Source organism: Anas acuta, unplaced genomic scaffold, assembly GCF_963932015.1.
Source record: "Anas acuta unplaced genomic scaffold, bAnaAcu1.1 SCAFFOLD_255, whole genome shotgun sequence".
Lineage (NCBI taxonomy): Eukaryota > Metazoa > Chordata > Aves > Anseriformes > Anatidae > Anas > Anas acuta.
The window spans coordinates 1-25,962 of record NW_027076289.1 but is presented as its reverse complement, the minus strand read 5'-3'; the positions used below and the strand labels follow the sequence as shown (position 1 = coordinate 25,962).

Sequence of the window (25,962 nt, the reverse complement as noted above, 5' to 3'; positions counted from 1 at the left end):
TCCATCCCAGGTCCCAAAATCCGTCTCAGATCCCCGAATCCATCCAAGATCCCCAAGCCCAGCCCAAAATTCCATCCCACATCCCCCAAATCCATCCCATGTCCCTAAAATCCGTCCCAGGTCCCCAAATTCATCTCAGGTCCCCAAAATCCGTCCCAGGTTCCCCAAGATCCATCTCAGATCCCCAAATCCATGCAAGATCCCCGAACCTGGCCCAAAATCCGTCCCAGATTCCTCAAATCCATCCGAGGTCTCCCAAAATCCATCCAAGATCCCCAAACCCGGCCCAAAATTCCATCCCACATCCCCCAAATCCATCCCATGTCCCTAAAATCCATCTCAGGTCCCCAAAATCCGTCCCAGGTCCCAAAATCCGTCTCAGATCCCCGAATCCATCCAAGGTCCCCAAACCCAGCCCAAAATCCATCCGAGGTCCCCCAAATCCATCCCATGTCCCCAAAATCCATCCCAGGTTCCCCAAATCCATCCCAGGTTCCCCGAATCCATCCCACATCCCCCAAATACATCCCAGGTTCCCCGAATTCATCCCAAATTCCCAAATCCATCCCACGTCCCCAAAATCCATCCCAGGTCCCCAAAACCCATCCCAGGTCCCCAAATCCATCCCAGGTCCCCAAATCCATCCCAGGTCCCCAAACCTAGCCCCAAATCCATCCCAGGTCCCCAAATCCATCCCACATCCCCCAAATACATGCCACGTTCCCCGAATTCCATCCCAGGTTCCCCAAATCCATCCCAGGTTCCCCAAATTCATCCAAATCCATCCCAGGTCCCCCAAATCCATCCACGTCCCCAAAATCCATCCCACGTCCCCAAAACCCCTCCCATGTCCCCAAATCCATCCCAGGCCCCCAAATCCATCCCAGGTCCCCAAACCCATCCCATGTCCCCAACACATCTGGGGCCCCCAATCCATCCCAGGTCCCCCAAAATCCATCCCGGGTCCCCAGATCCATCCCAAATCCCCAAAATCCATCCCAAGTCCCCAAATCCATCCCAGGTCCCCAAATCCATCCCAAATCCATCCCAGGTCCCCCAAATCCATCCCAGCTCCCCCAAACCCATCCCGGTCCCCAAAATCCCGTCCCCGTCCCGCCCCTGATGTCCCCTTTTTGGGGTGTCCCCCCAGGGTGCTGCTGCGGGTGCGGATGCTCTACTACCTGCGGCAGGAGGTCATCGGCGACCAGGCGGAGAAGGTGCTGGCGGGGGCCATGGCCAGGTAGGGCCGGGCACATTTTGGGGGCTCGACACATTTTGGGGTGAGCCAGACCCATTTTGGGGTCTTTCAGATCCATTATGGGGTTTTCTGGACCCATTTTGGGTTCCAGACCCATTTTGTGGGTTTCCGGACCCGTTTTGGGGGTTCTCCAGACATATTTGAGGTTTTCCAGACCCCATGTGGGGTGTTCTGGACCCATTTTTGGCTATTTGGGGTTCTCAGACCCCTTTTGGGGTGTTCCAGATCCATTTTGGGGTGTTTCAGATCCATTATGGGGTTTTCCGGACCCATTTTGGTGTTTCAGACCCGTTTTGTGGTGTTCTGGGACCCATTTTGGGGTGTTTCGGACCCATTTGTGGTGTTCTTAACCCATTTTGGGGTGTTCCAGACCATTCTGGGGTTCTCTGGACCCATTTTGGGGTTTTCCCGGACCCATTTTGTTGATTTCCGGACCTGTTTTGGGGTTTCTGGACCCGTTTTGGGGTGTTCCGGACCCATTATGGGATTTTCTGGACCCATTTTGGTGTTTCAGACCCATTTTGTGGTGTTCCTACCCATTTTGGGATTTTCCAGACACATTTTGGGGTTTTCGGACCTATTTTGGGGTGTTCCGGACCCATTTTGGGGTGTTTCAGATCCATTATGGGTTTTCTGGACCCATTTGGGGGTTCCAGACCCATTTTGGGATTTTCCGGACACATTTTTGGGGTTTTCGGGACCCATTTTGGGGTGATCCAGACCCATTTTGGGGTGTTCCGGACCCATTATGGGATTTTCTGGACCCATTTTGGTGTTTCAGACCCATTTTGTGGTGTTCTGGACCCATTTGGGGGTTCCAGACCCATTTTGGGATTTTCCGGACACATTATGGGGTGTTCTGGACCCATTTTGTTGATTTCCAGACCCATTTTGGGGTTCCAGACCCATTTTGGGGTTCTCCAAACCCATTTTGGGGTGTTCCAGACCCATTTTGGGGGGTTCTGAACCCATTTTGGGGTGTTCCGGACCCATTTTGGGGTGATCCAGATCCATTTTGGGGTGTTTCAGATCCATTATGGGGTTTTCTGGACCCATTTTGGGGTTCCAGACCCATTTTGTGGGTTTCTGGACCCGTTTTGGGGGTTCTCCAAACATATTTGAGGTTTTCCAGACCCATTGTGGGGTGTTCTGGACCCATTTTTTGGCTATTTGGGGTTCTCCAGACCCCTTTTGGGGTGTTCCAGACCTATTTTGGGGTGTTTCAGATCCGTTACGGGGTTTTCTGGACCCATTTTGGTGTTTCAGACCCATTTTGTGGTGTTCTGGACCCATTTTGATGTTCCGGGCCCATTTTGAGGTTTTCCAGACCCATTTTGGGGTGTTCCGGACCCATTTTGTTGATTTCCGGACCTGTTTTGGGGTGCTACAGACCCATTTTGGGGTGTTCCAGATACATTATGTGATTTTTCCAGACCCATTTTGGTGTTCCAGACCCATTTTGGGGTGTTTCGGACCCATTTTGGTGTTTCGGACCCATTTTGGGGTGTTTCAGACCCATTTTGGGGTGTTTCGGACCCATTTTGTGGTGTTCTTAACCCATTTTGGGGTGTTCCAGACCCATTCTGGGGTTCTCTGGACCCATTTTGGGGTGTTCCGGACCCATTTTGGGGTGTTCTGGACCCATTTGTGGTGTTCTTAACCCATTTTGGAGTGTTCCAGACCCATTTTGGGGGGTTCCAGACCCATTTTGGAGTGTTCCGGTCCCATTTTGGGGTTCTCCAGACCCATTTTGGGGTTTTCCGGACCCATTTTGTTGATTTCCGGACATGTTTTGGGGTTCTGGACCCATTTTGGGGTGTTCTGGACCCATTATGGGATTTTCCGGACCCATTTTGTTGTTTTCCAGACCCATTTTGGGGTTCCAGACCCATTTTGGGATTTTCCAGACACATTTTGGGGTTTTCGGGACCTATTTTGGGGTTCCAGACCCATTTTGGGATTTTCCGGACACATTTTGGGGTGTTCTGGACCCATTTTGTTGATTTCCAGACCCATTTTGGGGTTCCGGACCCATTTTGGGGTGTTCCGGACCCATTACGGGATTTTCTGGACCCATTTTGGTGTTTCAGACCCATTTTGGGGTGTTCCGGACCCATTTTGGGGTGTTCCAGACCCATTTTGGAGTGTTCCGGACCCATTTTGGGGTGTTTCAGATCCATTATAGGGTTTTCCGAACCCATTTTGGTGTTCCGGACCCATTTTGTTGTTTTCCGGACCCATTTTGGGTTGTTCCGTACCCATTATGGGATTTTCCGGACCCATTTTGGGGTGTTCCAGACCCATTATGGGATTTTCTGGACCCATTTTGGGGTGTTCCAGACCCATTTTGGGGTGTTCCAGGCCCATTTTGGGGTGTTTCAGATCCATTTTGGGGTGTTTCAGATCCATTATAGGGTTTTCCGAACCCATTTTGGTGTTCCGGACCCATTTTGTTGTTTTCCGGAGCCATTTTGGGGTGTTTCAGATCCTTTATGGGGTTTTCTGGACCCATTTTGGGGTTCCATACACATTTTGGGGTTTCCAGACCCATTCTGGGGTTTTCCGGACCCATTTTGGGGTTTTCCTGACCCATTTTGGGGTGTTCCAGATACATGTTGGGTGCTCCAGACCCATTTTGGGGTTTTCCTGACCCATTTGGGGGTTCTTTGAGGTTCTCCAGCCCCTCTTTGAGGTTCTCCAGCCCCATTTTTGGGTTCTCCAACCCCATTTTTGGGTTCTTTGAGGTTCTCCAGCCCCATTTTGGGGTGTTCCATACCCATTTTGGGGTTCTTTGAGGTTCTCCAACTCCTCTTTGAGGTTCTCCAGCCCCGTTTTTGGGTTCTCCAACCCCATTTTTGGGTTCTTTGAGGTTCTATAGCCCCATTTTGGGGTGTTTCAGACCCATTTTGGGTTCTTTGAGGTTCTCCAACCCCATTTTGGGGTGTTCCAGACCCATTTTGAGGTTCTTTGAGGTTCTCCAGCCCCATTTTTGGGTTCTCCAACCCCATTTTTGGGTTCTTTGAGGTGCTCCAACCCCATTTTTGGGTTGTTTGAGGTTCTCCAACCCCATTTTGGGGTGTTCTGGACCCATTTTGGGTTCTTTGAGGTGCTCCAACCCCATTTTTGGGTTGTTTGAGGTTCTCCAGCCCCATTTTGGGTTCTTTGAGCTCCTCCAACCCCAATTTACGACCATTTTTCGCGCCCCATAGCCCCATTTCGCCCCCTCCCCACCCCAAATCCGGCCTCCTCCGCCACCCCACCCCAAAACCCACCCCAAAACCCCCCAAAATTTTTCGCCCCCGCAGCGAGATCGACATCTGGTTCCCCCTGGTGGAGCAGCTGGAGGTGCCGACCGCCTGGTGGGACGCCGAGGCCGACAAATCCCTCCTCATCGGCGTCTTCAAGCACGGTAGGCCATCCTCTACGATTTTTTTGGGGCTAAATCCGCCGGTTTTGGGTCAAGGAGGGTGTTTTTGACCTATTTTTGGGCAGGTTATGAGAAATACAACACCATGCGCGCCGACCCCGCGCTCTGCTTCCTGGAGAAGGCCGGCCGCCCCGACGACAAGGCCATCGCCGCCGAGCAGCGCCTGGATATCGGGGAAGGGTGAGCCCAAAATCCCCAAATTTGACCCCAAAACGCAGGCGGTGTCCCCAAGATCCCAACGGTTTCCCAAAAACCCAACGGCGTTCCTAAAAACCCAACGGTGTCCTCAAAAACCCAACGGTGTCTTCAAAAACCCAACGGTGTCTCCAAAAACCCGAGGTCTTCAAGATCCCAACTTTGACCCCAAATCCCCAACTTTGACCCCAAAACCCAGGCGGTGTCCCCAGGATCTCAACGGTTTCCCCAAAAACCCAACGGTGTTCCTAAAACCCCAATGGTGTCCTCAAAAACCCAACGGTGTCTTCAAAAACCCAATGGTGTCTCCAAGACCCCAAATTTGACCTCAAAACCCCAACTTTGACCCCAAAACCCAGGCGGTGTCCCCAAGATCTCAACGGTTTCCCCAAAAACCCAACGGCGTTCCTAAAAACCCAACGATATCTCCAAAAACCCAACGGTGTCTTCAAAAACCCCAACAGTGTCCCCAAAACCTCAATAGATATCTCAAAGATGTCCCCAAATCCCCAACTTTGACCCCAAAATCCCCAACTTTGACCCCAAAACGCAGGCGGTGTCCCCAAGATCCCAACAGTTTCCCCAAAAACCCAACGGCGTTCCTAAAAACCCAACGGTGTCTTCAAAAACCCAACGGTGTCCCCAAAAACCCAACGATGTCTTCAAGACCCCAAATTTGACCCCAAAACCCCAACTTTGACCCCAAATCCCCAACTTTGACCCCAAAACCCAGGCGGTGTCCCCAAGATCCCAACGATTTCCCCAAAAACCCAACGGTGTTCCTAAAAACCCAACGGTGTCTTCAAAAACCCAACGGTGTCTCCAAAAACCCCAACAGTGTCCCCAAAACCTCAACAGATATCTCAAAGATGTCCCCAAATCCCCAACTTTGACCCCAAAATCCCCAACTTTGACCCCAAAACCCAGGCGGTGTCCCCAAGATCTCAACAATTTCCCCAAAAACCCAACGGTGTTCCTAAAAACCCAACGGTGTCTTCAAAAACCCAACAGTGTCCCCAAAACCCCCAACGATGTCTCCAAAAACCCCCAACGATGTCTCCAAAAACCCCCAACGATGTCTCCAAAAACCCCCAACGATGTCTCCAAAAACCCAACGGTGTCTTCAAGATCCCAACTTTGACCCCAAAACCCCAACTTTGACCCCAAAACCCAGGCGGTGTCCCCAAGATCCCAATGGTTTCATAGGAAGTCCAACGGTGGTCCTAAAAACCCAACAATGTCCCCAAAAACCCAACGATGTCTCCAAGACCCCAAGGATGTCCCCAAGAGTGTCCCCAAGACCCCAACGACGTCTCAAAGACCCCAAAGATGTCCCCAAATCCCCCGGGGATGTCCCCAAGAGTGTCCCCAAGACCCCAACGGTGTCCCCAAGACCCCAAAGACATCTCAAAGCCCCCAAGGATGTCTCCAAGACCCCAAGGATGTCCCCAAATCCCCCAATGATGTCCCCAAGAGTGTCCCCAAGACCCCAAAGATGTCCCCAGGCCCCTGAGGGTGTCCCCAAGCCCCCAACGACGTCCCCAAATCCCCCAAGGATGTCCCCAAGAGTGTCCCCAAGACCCCAAAGACGTCTCAAAGACCCCAAGGACGTCCCCAAATCCCCCAACGATGTCCCCAAGAGTGTCCCCAAGACCCCAAAGACGTCTCAAAGACCCCAAGAACGTCCCCAAGCCCCCAACTATGACCCCAAAGCCCCAAAGGATGTCCCCAAGAGTGTCCCCAAGACCCCAAAGACGTCCCAAAGACCTCAAGGACGTCCCCAAGACCCCAACGATGTCCCCAAGTCCCCAAAAATGTCCCAAGGACGTCCCCAAATCCCCCAAGGATGTCCCCGAGACCCCAAAGACATCTCAAAGCCCCCAAGGATGTCCCCAAGCCCCCAAGGATGTCCCCAAATCCCCCAATGATGTCCCCAAGAGCGTCCCAAAGACCCCAACGGTGTCCCCAAGCCCCCGAGGGTATCCCCAAGACCCCAAAGACATCTCAAAGACCCCAAGGATGTCCCCAAGACCCCAAAGACGTCTCAAAGACCCCAAGGGTGTCCCCAAGACCCCAACGATGTCCCCAAGTCCCCAAAAATGTCCCAAGGACGTCCCCAAATCCCCCAAGGATGTCCCCAGGAGTGTCCCCAAAACCCCAAAGACATCTCAAAGACCCCAAAGGCGTCCCCAAGCCCCCAAAAATGTCCCAAGGACATCCCCAAACCCCCAACGACGTCCCCAAATCCCCCAACGATGTCCCCAAGGATGTCCCCAAGACCCCAACGATGTCCCCAAACCCCCAAAAATGTCCCAAGGAACTCCCCAAGCCCCTAATGACGTCCCCAAATGCCCCAACGATGTCCCCAAATCCCCCAACGACGTCCCCAAATCCCCCAAAGATGTCCCCAAGAGTGTCCCCAAGACCCCAGTGATGTCCCCAAGACCCCAAAAATGTCCCCAAATCCCACGGGGTGCCGCTGATGACTGTGCCATGCTAATACCGACGGGCGCCGGCCCGGCTGAGTTCAACTTCTTCTCAAATTGGTCTGAGGCACCCCGGGGGGGGTCCTGGTGACATTTTGGGGGGCTTTAGGATTTTTGGGGGGCCCCCGGGACTTTTTGGGGGCGGGGGGCTCACGGTTGTCCCCTTTTGTCCCCAACCCCAGCGTGGATTTCGACAAGGACTGCGAGGACCCCGAGTACAAGCCCCTGGCGGGGACGGCCAAGGAGCTGGACGAGGAGGTGAGGTTTTTGGGGGGGCTGGAGACCCCAAAATTTATTTTGGGGTCATGGCGGGGCCGCCAGGAGCTCGTCCCCAAATGTCCCCTCCCCGTTGTCCCCGTAGGGTGACCCCCTGATGCTGCTGGACGAGGAGATCGCGGTGGTGGACGGGGACGAAGGTGAGCGTGGGGGGGTCCTGACCCCATTTCGGGGGTCCCCAACCCCATGGGGGTGTCCCCAACCCCATTGAGGTGTCCCCAAACCCCATTGGGATGCCCCCAAACCCATGGGGGTGTCCCCAACCCAATGGGGGCGTCCCCAACCCCATGGGGGTGACCCCAACCCCATTGGGGTGTCCCCGACCCCATTGAGGTGTCCCCAACCCCATAGGGGTGTCCCCAACCCCATTGGGGGGTCCCCAACCCAATGGGGGTGTCCCCGACCCCATAGGGGTGTCCCCAAACTCTTGGGGGTGTCCCCAACCCCATTGAGGTGTCCCCAGCCCCATGGGGGTGTCCCTAAACCTGTGGGGGTGTCTCCGACCCCATGGAGGTGTCCCCGACCCCATTGGGGTGTCCCCAAACTCTTGGGGGTGTCCCCAACCCCATTGAGGTGTTCCCAACCCCATTGGGGTGACCCCAACCCCATGGGGGTGTCCCCGACCCAATGGGGGTGTCCCCAACCCCATGGAGATGTCCCCAATCCCATTGGGTGCCCTGACCCCATGGGGGTGTCCCCAACCCAATGGGGGTCTCCAACCCAACGGGGGTGTCCCCAACCCCATTTGGGGTGTCCCTGACCCCATAGTGGTGTCCTCAACCCCATAGAGATGCCCCAAACCCCATGGAGATGCCCCCAACCCCTTTATCCCCCCAAAAAAACCAACCACGATGTCATGGAGATGTCCACCACCCCAACGGGGTCTGGTAGGACCCCATGGAGATGCCCCCAACCCAACAGAGATGCCCCCAACCCCATGGAGATGCCCCCAACCCAACGGAGACGACCCCAACCCAATGGAGATGTCCCCAACCCCATGGAGATGCCCCCAACCCCAAGGAGATGCCCCCAACCCAACGGAGATGCCCCCAAACCCCATGGAGATGCCCCCAACCCCATGGAGATGCCCCCAACCCCTTTATCCCCATGACAAACCCAACCACGATGCCCATGGAGATGTCCCCAGCCCAACGGAGATGTCCCCAAACCCTTTATCCCCAAAAAGAACCCAACCACGATGCCCATGGAGATGCCCCCAACCCCATGGAGATGCCCCCAACCCAACGGGTTCTTGTAGGACCCCATGGAGATGCCCCCAACCCAACGGGTTCTTGTAGGACCCCATAGAGATGCCCCCAACCTCTTTATCCCCCAAAAAGAACCCAACCACGATGGGATTGGGATGCCCCCAACCCAACGGAGATGCCCCCAAACCCTTTATGACCATGACCAATCCAACCACGATGCCCATGGAGATGTCCACCACCCCAACGGGGTCTTGTAGGACCCCAAGGAGATGCCCCCAACCCCTTTGAGGTGTCCCCAACCCCATGGAGATGCCCCCAAACCCTTTATCCCCAAAAAGAACCCAACCACGATGCCTATGGAGATGTCCCCAACCCAACGGAGATGTCCCCAAACCCTTCATCCCCCAAGAAGAACCCAACCACGATGGGATTGGGATGCCCCCAACCCAAGGAGATGCCCCCAACCCCTTTATCCCCAAAAAGAACCCAACCACGATGCCCATGGAGATGTCCCCAACCCAACGGAGATGCCCCCAACCCAACGGGTTCTTGTAGGACCCCATGGAGATGCCCCCAACCCCATGGAGATGCCCCCAACCCAACGGAGATGCCCCCAACCCCTTTATCCCCAAAAAGAACCCAACCACGATGCCCATGGAGATGCCCCCAACCCAACGGGGTCTTGTAGGACCCCACGGAGATGCCCCCAACCCAACGGAGATGCCCCCAAACCCTTTATCCCCAAAAAGAACCCAACCATGATGTCATGGAGATGTCCACCATGCCCATGACACCCAACAGGTCCTTGTAGGACCCCATGGAGATGCCCCCAACCCCTTGGAGATGCCCCCAACCCCAAGGAGATGCCCCCAACCCCATGGAGATGCCACCAACCCCTTTATCCCCATGACAAACCCAACCACGATGCCCATGGAGATGCCCCCAAACCCCATGGAGATGCCCCCAACCCCATGGAGATGCCCCCAACCCAACGGAGATGCCCCCAACCCAACGGAGATGCCCCCAACCCAACGGAGATGCCCCCAACCCCTTTATCCCCCAAAAAGAACCCAACCACGATGGGATTGGGATGCCCCCAACCCCACGGAGATGCCCCCCACCCCAACATCTTCTCGTAGACCCTCACCAAAACATCTCCTCCAGCAGGTCCACCGGGACAACCCCCGGCCTGGCCGGCGGGCTCGGTGCTGACGGCCCGGCTACGGCGTTTGGTGGCCGCGTGCCAACGCTCGTGCCAACGCCAACGCCTCCGGGCCGAGGCGGCCGCCCGGGGCGAGCGGCGCCGGCGACGCTGCGAGGCCGCCTGCAAGCTCAAGGAGATGGCCCGCAGGCAGAAGCAGCAACGGTACGGGGGGTCTTGGGGGTCGGGGGGGGTGGGCGGGAGGTTTTGGGGGGTCTCGGAGGTCATATGTGAGGTTTTGAGGGGTCTACGAGGTCGGGTTTGGGGTTTTGGGAGGGGTGGGAGGCCAGATGTTGGGTTTTTGGGGTGGTGGGACCCATAAGTTGGGTTTTGGGGGTGGTGGGACCCCAAACATTGGGTTTTTGGGGTGGTGGGACCCATAAGTTGGGTTTTTGGGGTGGTGGGACCCATAAGTTGGGTTTTGGGGGTTTCTGGAGGTCATACATGAGGTTCTGGGGGTGGTGGGAGCCATAAGTTGGGTTTTGGGAGTCATATTGGAGGTTCTGGGGGTGGTGGGACCCCATGTGTTGGGTTTTTGGGGTGCTGTAGGCATCTCCATGGGGTTTTGAGGGTGTTTGGAGACAGTTAATGTTTTTTTTGGGGTGTTGGGATCAATAAGTTGGGTTTTGGGGCATCTTGGAGGTCATACATGAGGTTCTGGGGGTGGTGGGAGCCCAAATGTTGTTTTTTTGGGGGTGCTGGGACCCATAAGTTGGGTTTTTGGGGGTGGTGGGACCCATAAGTTGGGTTTGGGAGTCATATTGGAGGTTCTGGGGGTGGTGGGTCCCATAAGTTGGGTTTTGGGGGGTCTCAGAGGTCGGATTTGGGGTTTTGGGGGTGGTGGGATCCATAAGTTGGGTTCTTGGAGGTCATACATGAGGTTCTGGGGGTGGTGGGAGCCCAAATGTTGGGTTTTTGGGGTGGTGGGACCCATAAGTTGGGTTTTGGGAGTCATATTTGAGGTTCTGGGGGTGGTGGGACCCCAAATATTGGGTTTTTGGGGTGGTGGGACCCATAAGTTGGGTTTTTGGGGTTCCTGGAGGTCGTATTTGGGATTCTGGGGGTGGTGGGACCCCAAATGTTGGGTTTTTGAGGTGGTGGGACCCATAAGTTGGGTTTTTGGGGTGGTGGGACACCAAACATTGGGGTTTTGGGGTGTTGGGACCCATAAGTTGGGTTTTTGGGGTTCTTGGAGGTCATATTTGAGGTTCTGGGGGTGGTGGGACCCCAAATGTTGGGTGTGAGGAATCATATTTGAGGTTCTGGAGGTGGTGGGACCCCAAATGTTGTTTTTTTGGGGTGTTGGGACCCATAATTTGGGTTTTTGGGGTTCTTTAAGGTCATACATCAGGTTCTGGGGGTGGTGGGACCCCATATATGTTTTTTTGGGGTGCTCTACACATCTCCATAGGGTTTTGAGGCTGGTGGGCCACCACATCCAACATTTTTGGGGCGTTGGGTGCCTTTTTATGTTTTTTTGGTCGTTCCAATCCCATACCCCTGTCCTTTTTCCCCCCCCACACTAAATTTTGGGGCCGTCACACCCCCAAAACTTGACCCCCTCATATATTTTGGGGTCCCGCAGGTGGACGCGCCGGGAGCAAGCCGACTTCTACCGGGTGGTGTCCACTTTTGGGGTGGAATTCGACCCCGAGAGCCGGCGTTTTCGGTGGGGTCGCTTCCGCGCCCTGGCCCGCTTGGAGCGCAAGACGGACGAGAGTTTGGCCAAATTCTTCCACGGTTTCGTGGCCATGTGCCGGCAAGTTTGTCGCCTGCCACCGGCGCCCGGGGACGGTGAGGACGTGGGGACAAGGACATCTGGGGGGGTTTCGGGGGGTGGGGGGATTTTGGGGACGTCCCTATGGGCGTGGGGAGGGTCTCCGAGCTCGTTAAGGTTGGGTTTTGGAAGAGGTTGTTGGGTTGGGGACATCTTCGTGGTCTTGGAGAACATCTTGAGAAGGTAGAGATGGGATTTCCAAGGAGGTCGTTGGGTTGGGGACATCTTCATGGGCTTGGGGACATCTTTATGGCCATGGAGGACGTCTCCAACCCCATTAAGGTTGGGTTTCTGATGAGGTCGTTGGGTTGGGGACATCTTCATGGGTTTGGGGACATCTCCATGGGCTTGGAGAACATCTTGAGAAGGTAGCAATGGGGTTTCCAAGGAGGTCGTTGGGTTGGGGACATCTTCATGGGCTTGGGGACATCTTTATGGCCATGGAGGACGTCTCCAACCCCATTAAGGTTGGGTTTCTGATGAGGTCGTTGGGTTTGGGGTCATCTTTGTGGGTTTGGAGAACATCTTGAGAAGGTAGCGTTGGGGTTTTCAAGGAGGTCGTTGGGTTGGGGACATCTTCATGGGCTTGGGGACATCTTTATGGGCTTGGGGACATCTTCATGGCCATGGAGGACACCTCCAACCCCATTAAGGTTGGGTTTTGGAAGAGGTCGTTGGGTTTGGGGACATCTTTATGGGTTTGGAGAACATCTTGAGAAGGTAGCGTTGGGATTTTCAAGGAGGTCGTTGGGTTGGGGACATCTTCATGGGCTTGGGGACATCTTTATGGCCATGGGGGACGTCTCCAACCCCATTAGGATTGGGTTTTGGAAGAGGTCGTTGGGTTGGGGACATCTTTATGGCCATGGGGTCATCTTCATGGGTTTGGAGAACATCTTGAGAAGGTAGAGATGGGATTTTCAAGGAGGTCGTTGGGTTGGGGACATCTTCATGGGCTTGGGGACATCTTTATGGCCATGGGGGACGTCTCCAACCCCATTAGGATTGGGTTTTGGAAGAGGTCGTTGGGTTGGGGACATCTTTATGGCCATGGGGTCATCTTCATGGGTTTGGAGAACATCTTGAGAAGGTAGAGATGGGATTTTCAAGGAGGTCGTTGGGTTGGGGACATCTTCATGGGCTTGGAGGCCATGGGTTCAAGAGGTTGAGGCCACCTCCAAGAGGTCGAGGCCACCTCCACGAGGATGGTGGCCATGGGTTCAAGAGGTTGAGGCCAACCCCAAGAGGTTGAGGCCACCTCCACGAGCTTTCGGCCACCTCCATTTGGATGGAGGCCATGGGTTCAAGACCTTGAGGCCACCTCCACGAGGATGGAGGCCACGGGGACAACTTGAGGCCACCTCCAAGAGGTTGAGGCCACCTCCAAGAGGATGGTGGCCATGGGTTCAAGAGGTTGAGGCCATCCCCAAGAGGTTGAGGCCACCTCCACGAGGACGGAGGCCATGGGTTCAAGACCTCGAGGCCAACCCCAAGAGCTCGAGGCCACCTCCAAGAGCTCGAGGCCACCTCCAAGAGCTCGAGGCCACCTCCAAGAGGTTGAGGCCAACCCCAAGAAGTTGAGGCCACCTCCATGACGATGGTGGCCATGGGTTCAAGAGGTTGAAGCCAACCCCAAGAGGTCAAGGCCACCTCCAAGAGCTCGAGGCCACCTCCAAGAGGACGGAGGCCATGGGTTCAAGAAGCTGAGGCCACCTCCAAGAGGTTGAGGCCAACCCCAAGAAGTTGAGGCCACCTCCACGAGGACGGAGGCCATGGGTTCAAGAGGTTGAGGCCAACCCCAAGAGGTTGAGGCCAACCCCAAGAACTTGAGGCCACCTCCAAGAGGTTGAGGCCACCTCCATGAGGACGGAGGCCATGGGTTCAAGACCTTGAGGCCACCTCCAAGAGCTCGAGGCCACCTCCATGGGGACGGAGGCCATGGGTTCAAGAGGTTGAGGCCAACCCCAAGAGGTTGAGGCCACCTCCACGAGGATGGAGGCCATGGGTTCAAGAGCTCGAGGCCACCTCCAAGAGGTTGAGGCCAACCCCAAGAAGTTGAGGCCACCTCCACGAGGGTGGAGGCCATGGGTTCAAGACCTTGAGGCCACCTCCACAAGGACGGAGGCCATGGGTTCAAGAGCTTGAGGCCAACCCCAAGACCTTGAGGCCACCTCCACGAGGACGGAGGCCACGGGGACAACTTTTTGGCCACCTCCACGAGGATGGAGGCCACCTCCAAGAGGTTGAGGCCACCTCCACGAGGATGGAGGCCATGGGTTCAAGAGCTTGAGGCCACCTCCAAGAGCTCGAGGCCACCTCCAAGAGGTTGAGGCCACCTCCATGACGATGGAGGCCATGGGTTCAAGAGCTCGAGGCCAACCCCAAGAGGTTGAGGCCACCTCCACGAGGACAGAGGCCAAGAGGATGAGTTGAGGCCATGGGTTCAAGAGGTTGAGGCCAACCCCAAGAAGTTGAGGCCAACCCCAAGAGGTTGAGGCCACCTCCATGATGATGGAGGCCATGGGTTCAAGAGCTCGAGGCCACCTCCAAGAGGTTGAGGCCACCTCCAAGAGCTTGAGGCCACCTCCAAGAGCTTGAGGCCACCTCCATGACGATGGAGGCCATGGGTTCAAGAGGTTGAGGCCACCTCCAAGAGGTTGAGGCCACCTCCACGAGGATGGAGGCCATGGGTTCAAGAGCTCGAGGCCACCTCCACGAGGTCGAGGCCACCTCCAAGAGGACGGAGGCCATGGGTTCAAGAGCTCGAGGCCAACCCCAAGAGGATGGAGGCCAAGAGGATGAGTTGAGGCCACCTCCATGACGATGGTGGCCATGGGTTCAAGAGGTTGAGGCCACCTCCAAGAGCTCAAGGCCACCTCCACGAGGTTGAGGCCATGGGTTCAAGAGGTTGAGGCCAACCCCAAGAGGTTGAGGCCACCTCCACGAGGTTGAGGCCACCTCCAAGAGGTTGAGGCCACCTCCAAGAGGTTGAGGCCATGGGTTCAAGAGCTCGAGGCCACCTCCAAGAGGTTGAGGCCACCTCCACGGGGACGGAGGCCATGGGGACAAGTTGAGGCCACCTCCAAGAGGTTGAGGCCACCTCCACGAGGACGGAGGCCATGGGTTCAAGAGCTCGAGGCCACCTCCAAGAACTCGAGGCCACCTCCACGAGGACGGAGGCCAAGAGGATGAGTTGAGGCCATGGGTTCAAGAGGTTGAGGCCACCTCCAAGAGCTCGAGGCCACCTCCACGATGATGGAGGCCATGGGTTCAAGACCTTGAGGCCACCTCCACGAGCTTGAGGCCACCTCCATGAGGACGGAGGCCATGGGTTCAAGACCTTGAGGCCACCTCCAAGAGGTCGAGGCCACCTCCAAGAGGACGGAGGCCATGGGTTCAAGAGCTCGAGGCCAACCCCAAGAGGATGGAGGCCAAGAGGATGAGTTGAGGCCACCTCCATGACGATGGTGGCCATGGGTTCAAGAGGTTGAAGCCACCTCCACGAGCTCGAGGGCACCTCCACGGGTGTGGAGGCCATGGGTTCAAGAGGTTGAGGCCAACCCCAAGATGTTGAGGCCACCTCCACAAGGACGGAGGCCACGGGGACGAGTTGAGGCCACCTCCAAGAGCTTGAGGCCACCTCCAAGAGGTTGAGGCCACCTCCAAGGGGATGGAGGCCATGGGAACAAGTTGAGGCCACCTCCATGTAGTGGAGGCCATGGGTTCAAGAGGTTGAGGCCAACCCCAAGAGGTTGAGGCCACCTCCATGAGGACGGAGGCCATGGGTTCAAGAGGTTGAGGCCACCTCCAAGAGCTCGAGGCCACCTCCAAGAGGTTGAGGCCACCTCCACGAGGATGGAGGCCAAGAGGATGAGTTGAGGCCATGGGTTCAAGACCTTGAGGCCACCTCCACGGGGACGGAGGCCACGGGGACAACTTTTTGGCCACCTCCATGAGGACGGAGGCCATGGGTTCAAGAGCTTGAGGCCACCTCCATGACGATGACAGCCATGGGGACAAGTTGAGGCCACCTCCAAGAGGATGGAGGCCATGGGTTCAAGAGCTTGAGGCCACCTCCACGAGGTTGAGGCCACCTCCATGGGGACGGAGGCCATGGGTTCAAGAAGTTGAGGCCACCTCCATGACGATGGAGGCCATGGGTTCAAGACCTTGAGGCCACCTCCAAGATGTTGAGGCCAAGAGGATGAGTTGAGGCCACCTCCACAAGGACGGTGGCCATGGGTTCAAGACCTTGAGGCCACCTCCACGAGGACGGAGGCCACGGGGACAACTTGAGGCCACCTCCAAGTGGCCTCAAGTCCACCTCCGTCCTCCATCTTCTCTTCTCTCCCCCGCAGAACCCCCGGACCCCTCGCTCCCCGTCGCCCCCATCTCGGCCGAGCGCGCCTCCCGCAGCCTCCGCCGCTTGGCCCTCCTCCGCCGCCTCCGCGAGCAGGTCCTGCGCCACCCCCTGCTCCCCGCCCGCCTGTCCCTTTGTCCCCAACCCGGCCCCGACCTCCCCTCCTGGTGGCAACGGGGCCACCACGACGGCGAGCTCCTCCGCGGGGCCGCCCGCCACGGCCTGGCCCGCCCGGAGGCCGCCATCATCGGAGACCCCAATTTCTCCTTTTTGGCCTCCCGGTGCCGCTTCCTCCGAGCCCAAGGGATTTCGGGGGGGGGCGGCGCCCCCCAAGGCACCCAAGGGACCCCCCAAAACGCGGCGGCCGCCGAGGAGGACGAGGACTCGGAGCTGGAGCTCGCCAAGGGCTCGGCCTCCTCCGAGTCGTCGTCCGGGGAGGAGGACAGCGACGAGGAGAGGGGTGAGGAAGGCTTTATATTTTTTGGGGGGGGCGTTTTGGGGCACCCTACACCTTTTAGGGGGTCAAGGCGGTGGGTGGGATCCCAAATTTCGTGTAGGGCCTCCGGATTTCGTGAAAAACGGCAAATTTTTAGAGGTTGAGTTGGGTAGAGGCCGCCTCTACTTGGAGGACGTTTGTTTTTGTAGGGTCTCCCAAACTTTTTAGGACCTCCCTATTTTATTTTGGGGACCCCCCTGAATCTTTTAGGACCCCCAATTTTCTTGTAGGACCCCAAATTTTATGTAGGGCCTCCCAATTTCTTGTAGAACATCAAATTTTTAGAGATTGAGTTTGGTAGAGGCCGCCTCTACTTGGAGGACGTTTGTTTTTGTAGGGTCTCCCCGTTTTATTTTTGGGACCCCCACGAATGTTTTAGGATCCCCAATTTTCTTGTAGGGCCCCCCTGATTCTTGTGGGACCCCAAATTTCGTGTAGGGTCTCCCGATTTCATGAAGAACGTCAAATTTCGTAGAACGTTGAATTTTTAGAGGCCGCCTCTACTTGGAGGATGTTTGTTTTTGTAGGGTCTCCCCATTTTATTTTGGGGACCCCCACGAATGTTTTAGGACCCCCAATTTTCTTGTAGGGCCCCCAATTTTCTTGTAGGACCCCAAATTTCTTATAAATTTCTTGAAAAATGTCAAATTTTGGTAGAACGTCAGATTTGGTAGAGGCCGCCTCTTCTTGGAGGACGTTTGTTTTTGTAGGACCTCCTATTTTTGTAGGACCACCCCCGTTTTATTTTGGGGACCCTCATGAATCTTTTAGGACCCCCAATTTTCTTGTAGGACCCCAAATTTCTTGTAGGGTCTCCCGATTTCGTGAAAAACGTCAAATTTTTAGAGGTTGAGTTGGGTAGAGGCCGCCTCTACTTGGAGGACGTTTGTTTTTGTAGGGTCTCCCTATTTTATTTTTGGGACCCCCCCGAATGTTTTAGGATCCCCAATTTTCCTCAAGGACCCCCAGTTTTCTTGTAGGACCCCAAATTTCTTATAAATTTCTTAAAAAATGTCAAATTTTGGTAGAACGTCAAATTTGGTAGAGGCCGCCTCTTCTTGGAGGACGTTTGTTTTTGTAGGGTCTCCCAAACTTTTTAGGACCTCCCTATTTTATTTTGGGGACCCTCATGAATCTTTTAGGACCCCCAATTTTCTTCTAGGACCCCAAATTTCGTGTAGGGTCTCCCAATTTCGTGAAAAACGTCAAATTTTTAGAGGTTGAGTTGGGTAGAGGCCGCCTCTTCTTGGAGGACGTTTGTTTTTGTAGGGTCTCCCCATTTTATTTTGGGGACCCCCCGGATGTTTTAGGATCCCCAATTTTCCTCAAGGACCCCCAGTTTTCTTGTAGGACCCCAAATTTCTTATAAATTTCTTGAAATATGTCAAATTTTGGTAGAACGTCAGATTTGGTAGAGGCCGCCTCTTCTTGGAGGACGTTTGTTTTTGTAGGGTCTCCCAACCTTTTTAGGACCTTTTATTTTTGTAGGACCCCCCCCCAATTTATTTTGGGGACCCCCCCAATTTTTTTAGGACCCCCAAATTTCCTCTAAACCACCCCAAAATTCCTCTAGGACCCCCCAGATTTCCGGAGGCCACCTCCTTTTTCCGGCCTCCACCCCTTGTAGAACCTCCAAATTTTTGTAGAACCCCCCCAAATTTTTTTCGGGACCCCCCAATTTATTTCGGGGACCCCCCCAAAATTTTTAAGACCCCAAATTTTCCTCTAAACCCCCCCAAAATTCCTCTAGGACCCCCAAATTTCCGGAGTCCGCCTCCTTTTTCCGGCCTCCACCCCTTCTAGAACCTCCAAATTTTTATAGAACCCCCCCAAATTTTTGTAGACCCCCCCCAAATTTTTTGGGGACCCCCCCAAATAATTTCGGGGACCCCCCCACAGGTCCGGACCCCCCCTGCGGGGGGGAGGAGGAGGAGGACGAGGAAGAGGAGGACGAGGACGAGGACGAAGACGAGGATGAGGAGGAGGAGGACGAGTCCCCCCCGCCCCCCCCCGGCGCCGCCGCCCCCCCGGGACCCCCCCGGCACCTCCACGAGTGGCCCAAGGTAACCCCGACCCCCCCCCAAAAAAAATTGGGACCCCAAAATATTTTGGGGTGAAATCCACACATTTTGGTCAATTTTTCTACCTAATTTTTATAATTTCCCCCAAATTTTATATATTTCCCCCAAATTTTATATTTTTTCACCCAAATTCCTGTGTTTTCCCCCCAAATCTTTATAATTCCTCTCCAATTTTTTTATAATTCCTCCCAATTTTTAAAATTTCCCCCCAATTTTTAAAATTTTCCCCCAATCTTTAAAATTTTCCCCATTTTTAAAATTCTCCAATATTGATAATTCCTCCCCAGTTTTTATAATTTCTCTCCAATTTTTATATTTATCCCCCAATTTTTAAAATTCCCCCCAATTTTTACAATTCCAAGTTTTAAAATTTTCATAAAACTTTAAAATTTAAATTTAATTTTTTGAATTTTAGGTTTTAAATTTTTAAATTCAGTTTTTTAAATTAGTATTTTTAAAAGTGTAATTGTTTAAATGTTATATTTTCATTTTTTCAAAATTTTAATTCATTCTTTCAATTTAAATTTTCAAGTTAATTTTTCAGTTTTTAAATGTAATTTGTAAATTTAATCTTTTAAATTTAAATGTTCTAAATTTCAATTTTAAAATTTTTCAATTTAATTTTTCAATTTTTCAATTTAATTTTTCAATTTAATTTTTCAAATTGAATTTATTTTTTTTTAAATTTATTTTTTTAATTTTCTAATTCAATTTTGCAGTTCAATTTTTCAATGTAATTTTTCAATTTCTTTTTAAAATGTTTTTTCCAATTCAAATTTAAATTTTTAATTTTTAATTCTTTAAATTTTAATTTAACTTTTCATTTTGGAATTTCATTTTTTAAAATTTTTAAAATTTCAATTTTTTAATTGTTCAATTCAGATTTTCAATTTAACGTTTTCAATTTAATGTTTTCAATTTAAATTTTTCAGTTTAAATTTTTCAATTCAGTTTTTTCAATTTTTTTTTTTAAATTTAAATGTATTGGTTTTTTAATTTTGTAATTTTTAAAATTTCCTTTTAATTTTTTAATTTTAACTTAATTTTTTTAATTTCATTTTTTAAATTTCAATTTTTTTAATTTCAATTTTTAAATTTTTCAATTAAATTTTTAAATTTAAAATTTTTCAATTAAAATTTTCAAAATTTCATTTTTTTCAATTAAATTTTTTTAAATTTCAATTTTTTTAACCTAATTTCTTATTTTTAACCCCAAATTTTTTTTTTCTCCCCCCCACGCCCCCCCCCCCCAGGACCGAGCGCTGGTGCGGCGCCTGGAGCTGGTGTGCCAGGCGGTGCTGACGGGCGAGTGGCCCCCCGAGGACCCCCCCCGATCGCCGGGGGGCAGCGACGGAGGCGGGGGGGGGGGCCCCAAATCGCCCCCCCCCACGCCCCCCCCTTACACCCGCCTGCGCCCCCCCCCGGAGAAAGAATTCACCGTGCAGATCAAGGACGTGAGTACCCCCCCCCCCCCCTTCATTTTGGGGCCATTTCCTTCGTTTTCATCGCTCCGAAAATTCCCAAAATTTGAGGGGGGGCTCGCAAGGGCCCCCCCTTGAATATTTCGGGGGTCTCCCCCCCCTAAAATGTGCCCCCCCCCCAGGAGGAGGGGCTGAAGTTGACCTTCCAAAAACACCGCCTGGTCCCCAACGGGGCCCTGCGCGAGCCCCCCCCCGGACCCCCCCCCGCCGCGACCCCCCCGGGGCCCCCCCCCGGCCCCAAAAAGAGCAGCAAGAAGCTGGTGGAGGTGAGTTTGGGGGTGCCCCCCCCCCCAAAAAAAAAAATTGGGGACCCCCCCTTTAGTTTTTGGGACCCCCTCCCCTTTTATTTTGCCCCCCCCCCCTTTAATTTTGGGACCCCCCCATTAATTTTTGCCCCCCCCCCTTTAATTTTGGGACCCCCCCTTTAATTTTTGGGACCCCCTCACCTTTTATTTTGCCCCCCCTTTTAATTTTGGGACCCCCCCCTTTAATTTTTGGGACGCCCCCTTTAATTTTTGCCCCTCCCCCCTTTAATTTTTAGCCCCCCCTTTAATTTTAGCCCCCCCCCTTTAATTTTGGGACCCCCCCCTTTAATTTTTAGCCCCCCTCATTAATTTTTGCCCCCCCCCTTTTAATTTTAGGACCCCCCCTTTTAATTTTAGGACCCCCCCATTAATTTTGGGACCCCCCCTTTTAATTTTGGGACCCCCCCCTTTAATTTTTGGGACCCCCCCTTTAATTTTTAGCCCCCCCCATTTAATTTTTTTGGACCCCCCCCTTTAATTTTGGGACCCCCCCTTTAATTTTAGGGCCCCCCCTTTAATTTTTAGCCCCCCCCTTTAATTTTGGGACCCCCCCTTTAATTTTTAGCCCCCCCCTTTAATTTTTGGGACCCCCCCCCTTAAATTTTTGCCCCCCCCCAGCTGGAGCTGCGCTGCCTGGAGGGCCTGGGGGGGCCGAACCCAGGGGGGGGCGACCCCGAAAACCTGGGGGGGGGGGGCCCCGGAGCTGCCCCCCCCCCCGCCGCCCCCCCCCGCCCCCCGAATTCGCCGCTGAGCCCCGATTCCTGCCGGTGAGTGCCCCCCCCCCCAAAATCCCCCCCCCCAAAAAAAATTTGGGGCCCCCCCAAAATTTTTGGGACCCCCCCCTAAATTTTTAAGACCCCCCCAAATTTTTTTTGGTCCCCCCCCATAATTTTTGAGACCCCTCCCCAAATTTTTGTGATTTCCCCATAATTTTGCGGACCCCCCCAAATTTTTTGGGACCCCCCCCAAATATTTTGGGACCCCACCCAAATTTTTTTGGGCCCTCTAATTTTTTTTGAGACCCCCCCCATAATTTTTGGGGACCTCTCATAATTTTTGTGACCCCCCCATAATTTTTGTTACCCCCCCCAAAAATTTTTGTGACCCCCCCCAAAATTTTTGACCACCCCCATAATTTTTGGGACCCCCCCCCAAATTTTGGGGACCCCCCATAATTTTTCTGAGCCCCCCCCCTCAAAATACAGCCCCCCAAAATTTTTTAAGACTCGCCCCAAAATTTTTGGGGACCCCTCAAAATTTTTCTGACCCCCCCCCAAAAATTTTTGGGGGCCCCCCCAATTTTTTTTGCCCCCCCCCCCCAGTTCGTGGACGAGCGCCGGGAGGCAGCACAAGTGGAACCGCAAGAAGGTGAGGGGGGGGGGGGCAAAAATTTGGGGGGGGGGGTCCCAAAATTTGGGTGGGCCCCCCAAAAAATTGGGGTTGTCAAAAAAAAATTGGGGGGTTCCCAAAAAATTGGGGGGTTTCAAAAAAATTTGGGGGGGGGCCCAAAAATTTGTGGGGGGGTCCCCAAAATGTCATGGGGGGCCCCGAAATTTTGGGGGGGGCCCCAAAAAGGGCTTGGGGGGGCAGGTTCGGAGCCCCCCCCCCAAGACTTTGGGGCCCCCCCCGTGAATTTTGGGACCCTTTTTGCCCCCCCCAATTTATTTTACCCCCCCTTTTGCCCCCCCCAAATTAATTTTAGGACCCCCCCAAATTAATTTCAGCCCCCCCCAATTAATTTTAGCCCCCCCCCTTTCATTTTCTGACCCTTTTTGCCCCCCCCAATTAATTTTAGGACTCCCCTCAATTAATTTTAAGCCCCCTTTTGCCCCCCCCCAATTAATTTTAGGACCTTTTTGCCCCCCCCCAATTTATTTTACCCCCCCTTTTGCCCCCCCCAAATTAATTTTAGGACCCCCCAATTAATTTTAGGACCTTTTTGCCCCCCCCCCAATTAATTTTACCCCCCCTTTGCCCCCCCCAAATTAATTTTAGGACCCCCCCAAATTAATTTTACCCCCCCTTTTCCCCCCCCCCAATTAATTTTAGGCCCCTTTTACCCCCCCCCCAATTAATTTTAAGACCCCCCCCAATTAATTTTGCCCCCCCCAATTAATTAATTTTCTCCCCCCCCCCCTTTTCCGCAGACCTTCCTGCCGGCCCCCCCGCTGCGCCGCCTGGGCCCGGACCCCCCCCCCCCAAAAAAAATCGGGGGAGGGGTGGGGGGGGGCGCCCCCCCCCCGCCGCCCCCCCCCCCTCCACCTCTTCCCCCCCCCCCCTTGGACCTCTCCCAAATGGTGGCGTTGATGGGAGGGGGGGGGGGGGGGCCCCCAAAAACCCCCCAAAATCACGGGGGGGGCCCAAAAAATCGGGGGGGGAGCCCAAAAAATCACGGGGGGGGACCCCCAAAATCGCGGGGGGGTCCCCAAAATTGGGGGGGGGGGCAAAAGCGTGGGGGGGGGCCCTCGATTTGGGCCCCCCCCCCGCTGAGGCCTTCGGGCTCCTGCGGGACCTGCCCCCCCCCCCCGATTGATTTCCCCCCCCCCCCCGGTGAAAATAATGAGTTTTGGGGCCCCCCCCCCCCGGACCCTAAAAATGAGCGATTTTGGGGTTTTTGGCCGCTTTTTTTTTTTGTTTTTTTTGGTGGGGGGGGGGGGGCGCGGTATTTATATAAATATGTAAAATTTTGCCCTGAGGGGGGTTGGGTGAGGGGGGGGGCGGCTCTGAGGTGATTTAAGGTTGGGGGGGGGTTAAAAAAAAATAAAAATTACAAAAATTTAGGGGGGGGGGCGGCGGGATTTGGGGGGATTTGGGGATTTTGGGGGGTGCGGGGGGGAAGGGAGCGCCGTACGCGGAGCCCGGTGGTTTTTTAATAAAATGAGGTGAAACGCGGCGAGTTTGGGTGTTTTTTGTGTGATTTTGGGGGGGTTTCGTGTGATTTTGGGGCGATTTTGGGCGATTTTGGGTCATTTTCTGCCGGGGGGGGGGAGCGGGTTTTATTTTTCCCTCAGGGAAAATGGCGGCGGCGGCGCTGCCAGGACCCGCGCGCGCGCACTGCGCATGCGCGATTTGCCCTCACTTTGCGCACTGCGCATGCGCGCGGGGCTGGTTTTGCCCTTACTTCCGCACCGCGCATGCGCGCCCGCTGCCAGACGGCGGGAAATGCTTCACCAAACTCACTACGCATGCGCACTACTCTCTTTGCGCATGCGCAGTGCGTTTTGAGCCTATTTCTGACGAATTTACCTCAAATTTTTTAATTTTTAGGTCGAAACGTCAGCGGTGGGGAGGGTGGGAAGGGTTTGGGCGCGGGTTGAGGGGTTTAAAGCGGGTTTAGGAGGGGGGTTTTGTGTTTTAAAGGGGTTGAGTAGGGTTTGGGTGCGTATGTGAGGGATTTACCTCAGAATTTTAATTTTTAGGGTTAAATATTAGGAATTAGGGAGGATATAAAAAGGGAGGGGTCTAGGGGGGAGTTTTGGGTGGGTTTTAGGGGGTTTTGGAACGGGGGCGCAGTGCGCATGCGCCGTTGCCATGGAGCCCCCAACCCGGAAGCGGAAGCGGCGGCGCGCGCGCGCCGGGCAGGCGGCGGAAGCGCTTCCGGGGGCGCCGTGAGGAGGAGGAGGAGGAGGAGGAGGAGGAGGAGGAAGGCGGCGGGAGGAAGAGGAGGAGGAGGAGGAGGAGGAGGAGGGGGAGGAAGGCGGAGCCGCGCCCATGGCGCTCAGCCTCGACCGCGAGGCCTACTACCGCCGGGTCCGCCGCCTCTATGGCAACTGGCAGGGTGGGGGGGGGGGGAAGGGGGGGTTCTGGAAGGTTCGGGGGAGGCGTGGGGGGGGGGGGGGGGGGGGGGGGGGGGGGGGGATATAAGGGGAATTGGGGGGGGTTGTGAGGAGAATTGGGGTTGATTGGGGATTTGGGGGGGTTATGAGGGGGATTTGGGGGGATTGTGAGGGAAAAGTGGGGTTTTTGGGAGGAATTTGGGGGTTATGAGGGATTTGGGGGGGTTATGAGGGGGATTGTGAGGGAAAAGTGGGGTTTTGGGGTGGATTTGAGGGGTTATGACAGGATTTGGGGCGTTTTTGGGGTATAGTGAGGGAAAAGTGGGGTTTGGGGGGAGATTTGGGGGGTTGTGAGGTGAACTTGGGGTTTTATTGGGGATTTGGGGGGTTTATGAGAGGATTTGTGAGGTAAAAGTGGGTTTTGTGGGGATTTGGGGGATTATGAGGAGAATTTGGGGTTTTATTGGGGATTTAGGGGGGTTATGAGGGGAATTGAGGCTTTATTTGGGCGTTTGGGGGGATTTGAGGGATTAGGAGGGGAATTGGGGTCTTTATTGGGGATTTGGGGCATTATTTAGTGGATTTGTGAGGTAAAAGTGGGGTTTTTGTGGGGGATTTGGGGGATTATGAGGAGGACTTTGGGGTTTTATTGGGGATTTGGGGGGGTTATGAGGGGATTTGGGGGATTGTGAGGGAAAAGTGGGGTTTTGGGGGGGATTTGGGGGCTTATGAGGGGAATTTGGGGGGGTTATGAGGGGATTTGAGGCGTTATTTGGGGGATTGTGAGGAAAAGTGGGGTTTTGGGGGGTTATGAGGGGATTTGGGGCTTTATTTGGGGTTTTATTGGGGATTTGGGGGGGTTATGAGGGGATTTGGGGCATTATTTAGGGGATTCTGAGGGAAAAGTGGGTTTTGTGGGGGATTTGGGGGGGTTATGAGGGGAATTGGGGCGTTATTTGGGGGATTGTGAGGAAAAAGTGGGGATTTGGGGGGGATTTGGGGGGTTACGAAGGGATTTGGGAGGTTATGAGGGGACCTTGGGGTTTTATTGGGGATTTGAGGGGTTATGAGGGGAATTGGGGTTGTATTTGGGGGATTGTGAGGGAAAAGTGGGGTTTTGGGGGGGATTTGGGTGGTTATGAGGGGATTTGGGGCTTTATTTGGGGTTTAAGGGGAATCTGGGGCACTTATGAGGAGAATAGGGGTCTTTATGGGGGATTTAAGGGAATTATGAGGGGGAATTGGGGTTTTATTGGGGATTTTGGGGGATTATGAGAGGAATAGTGGTCTTTATGGGGGATTTAGGGGGATTATGAAGGGATTTGGGTGTTATTTGGGGAGTTGTGAGGGAAAAGTGGGGTTTTTGTGGGGGATTTGGGGGATTATGAGGAGAATTTGGGGTTTTATTGGGATTTGGGGGGTTATGAGGGGAATTGGGGGGGTTATGAGAGGGTTGTGAGGGAAAAGTGGGGTTTTGGGGGGAATTTGGGGGGTTATGAGGGGATTTGGGGTTTATTGGGGATTTGGGGGGGGTTATGAGGGGAATTGGGGCGTTATTTGGGGGATTGTGAGGGAAAAGTGGGGGTTTGGGGGGATCTGTGGGGTTATGAGGGGATTTGGGGATTTATTTCGGCT

General features: G+C 53.9%; 1 protein-coding gene, 1 long non-coding RNA gene and 1 other non-coding gene across 3 annotated transcripts in view; 2 read left to right on the top strand and 1 right to left on the bottom strand.

The window, feature by feature from the left end:
• The window catches only part of CHD8 (chromodomain helicase DNA binding protein 8), a gene marked incomplete at its 5' end in the record, with an annotated part of 59,317 nt that extends 36,444 nt beyond the window's left edge, over nucleotides 1-22,873 (top strand). Inside the window, 13 exon segments of the mRNA XM_068668782.1 lie at nucleotides 1,151-1,240; nucleotides 4,564-4,667; nucleotides 4,751-4,865; nucleotides 7,549-7,624; nucleotides 7,728-7,782; nucleotides 10,015-10,216; nucleotides 11,637-11,845; nucleotides 16,187-16,648; nucleotides 18,584-18,747; nucleotides 20,019-20,219; nucleotides 20,369-20,512; nucleotides 21,170-21,318; nucleotides 22,699-22,873. Of these exon segments, the coding sequence (XP_068524883.1) occupies nucleotides 1,151-1,240; nucleotides 4,564-4,667; nucleotides 4,751-4,865; nucleotides 7,549-7,624; nucleotides 7,728-7,782; nucleotides 10,015-10,216; nucleotides 11,637-11,845; nucleotides 16,187-16,648; nucleotides 18,584-18,747; nucleotides 20,019-20,219; nucleotides 20,369-20,512; nucleotides 21,170-21,318; nucleotides 22,699-22,858 (2,131 nt within the window).
• Nucleotides 7,355-7,437, top strand: LOC137849251 (small nucleolar RNA U6-53/MBII-28). Its single transcript, XR_011091823.1, has one exon. It is a non-coding gene; the product is annotated as a small nucleolar RNA U6-53/MBII-28 (small nucleolar RNA).
• On the bottom strand, nucleotides 16,723-17,914 carry LOC137849250 (uncharacterized). The gene is made up of 3 exons (XR_011091822.1): nucleotides 17,788-17,914; nucleotides 17,398-17,585; nucleotides 16,723-16,855 (listed from the first exon to the last, which is right to left on the bottom strand). It is a non-coding gene; the product is annotated as an uncharacterized lncRNA (long non-coding RNA).
• Nucleotides 22,874-25,962: the final 3,089 nt, after the last annotated feature.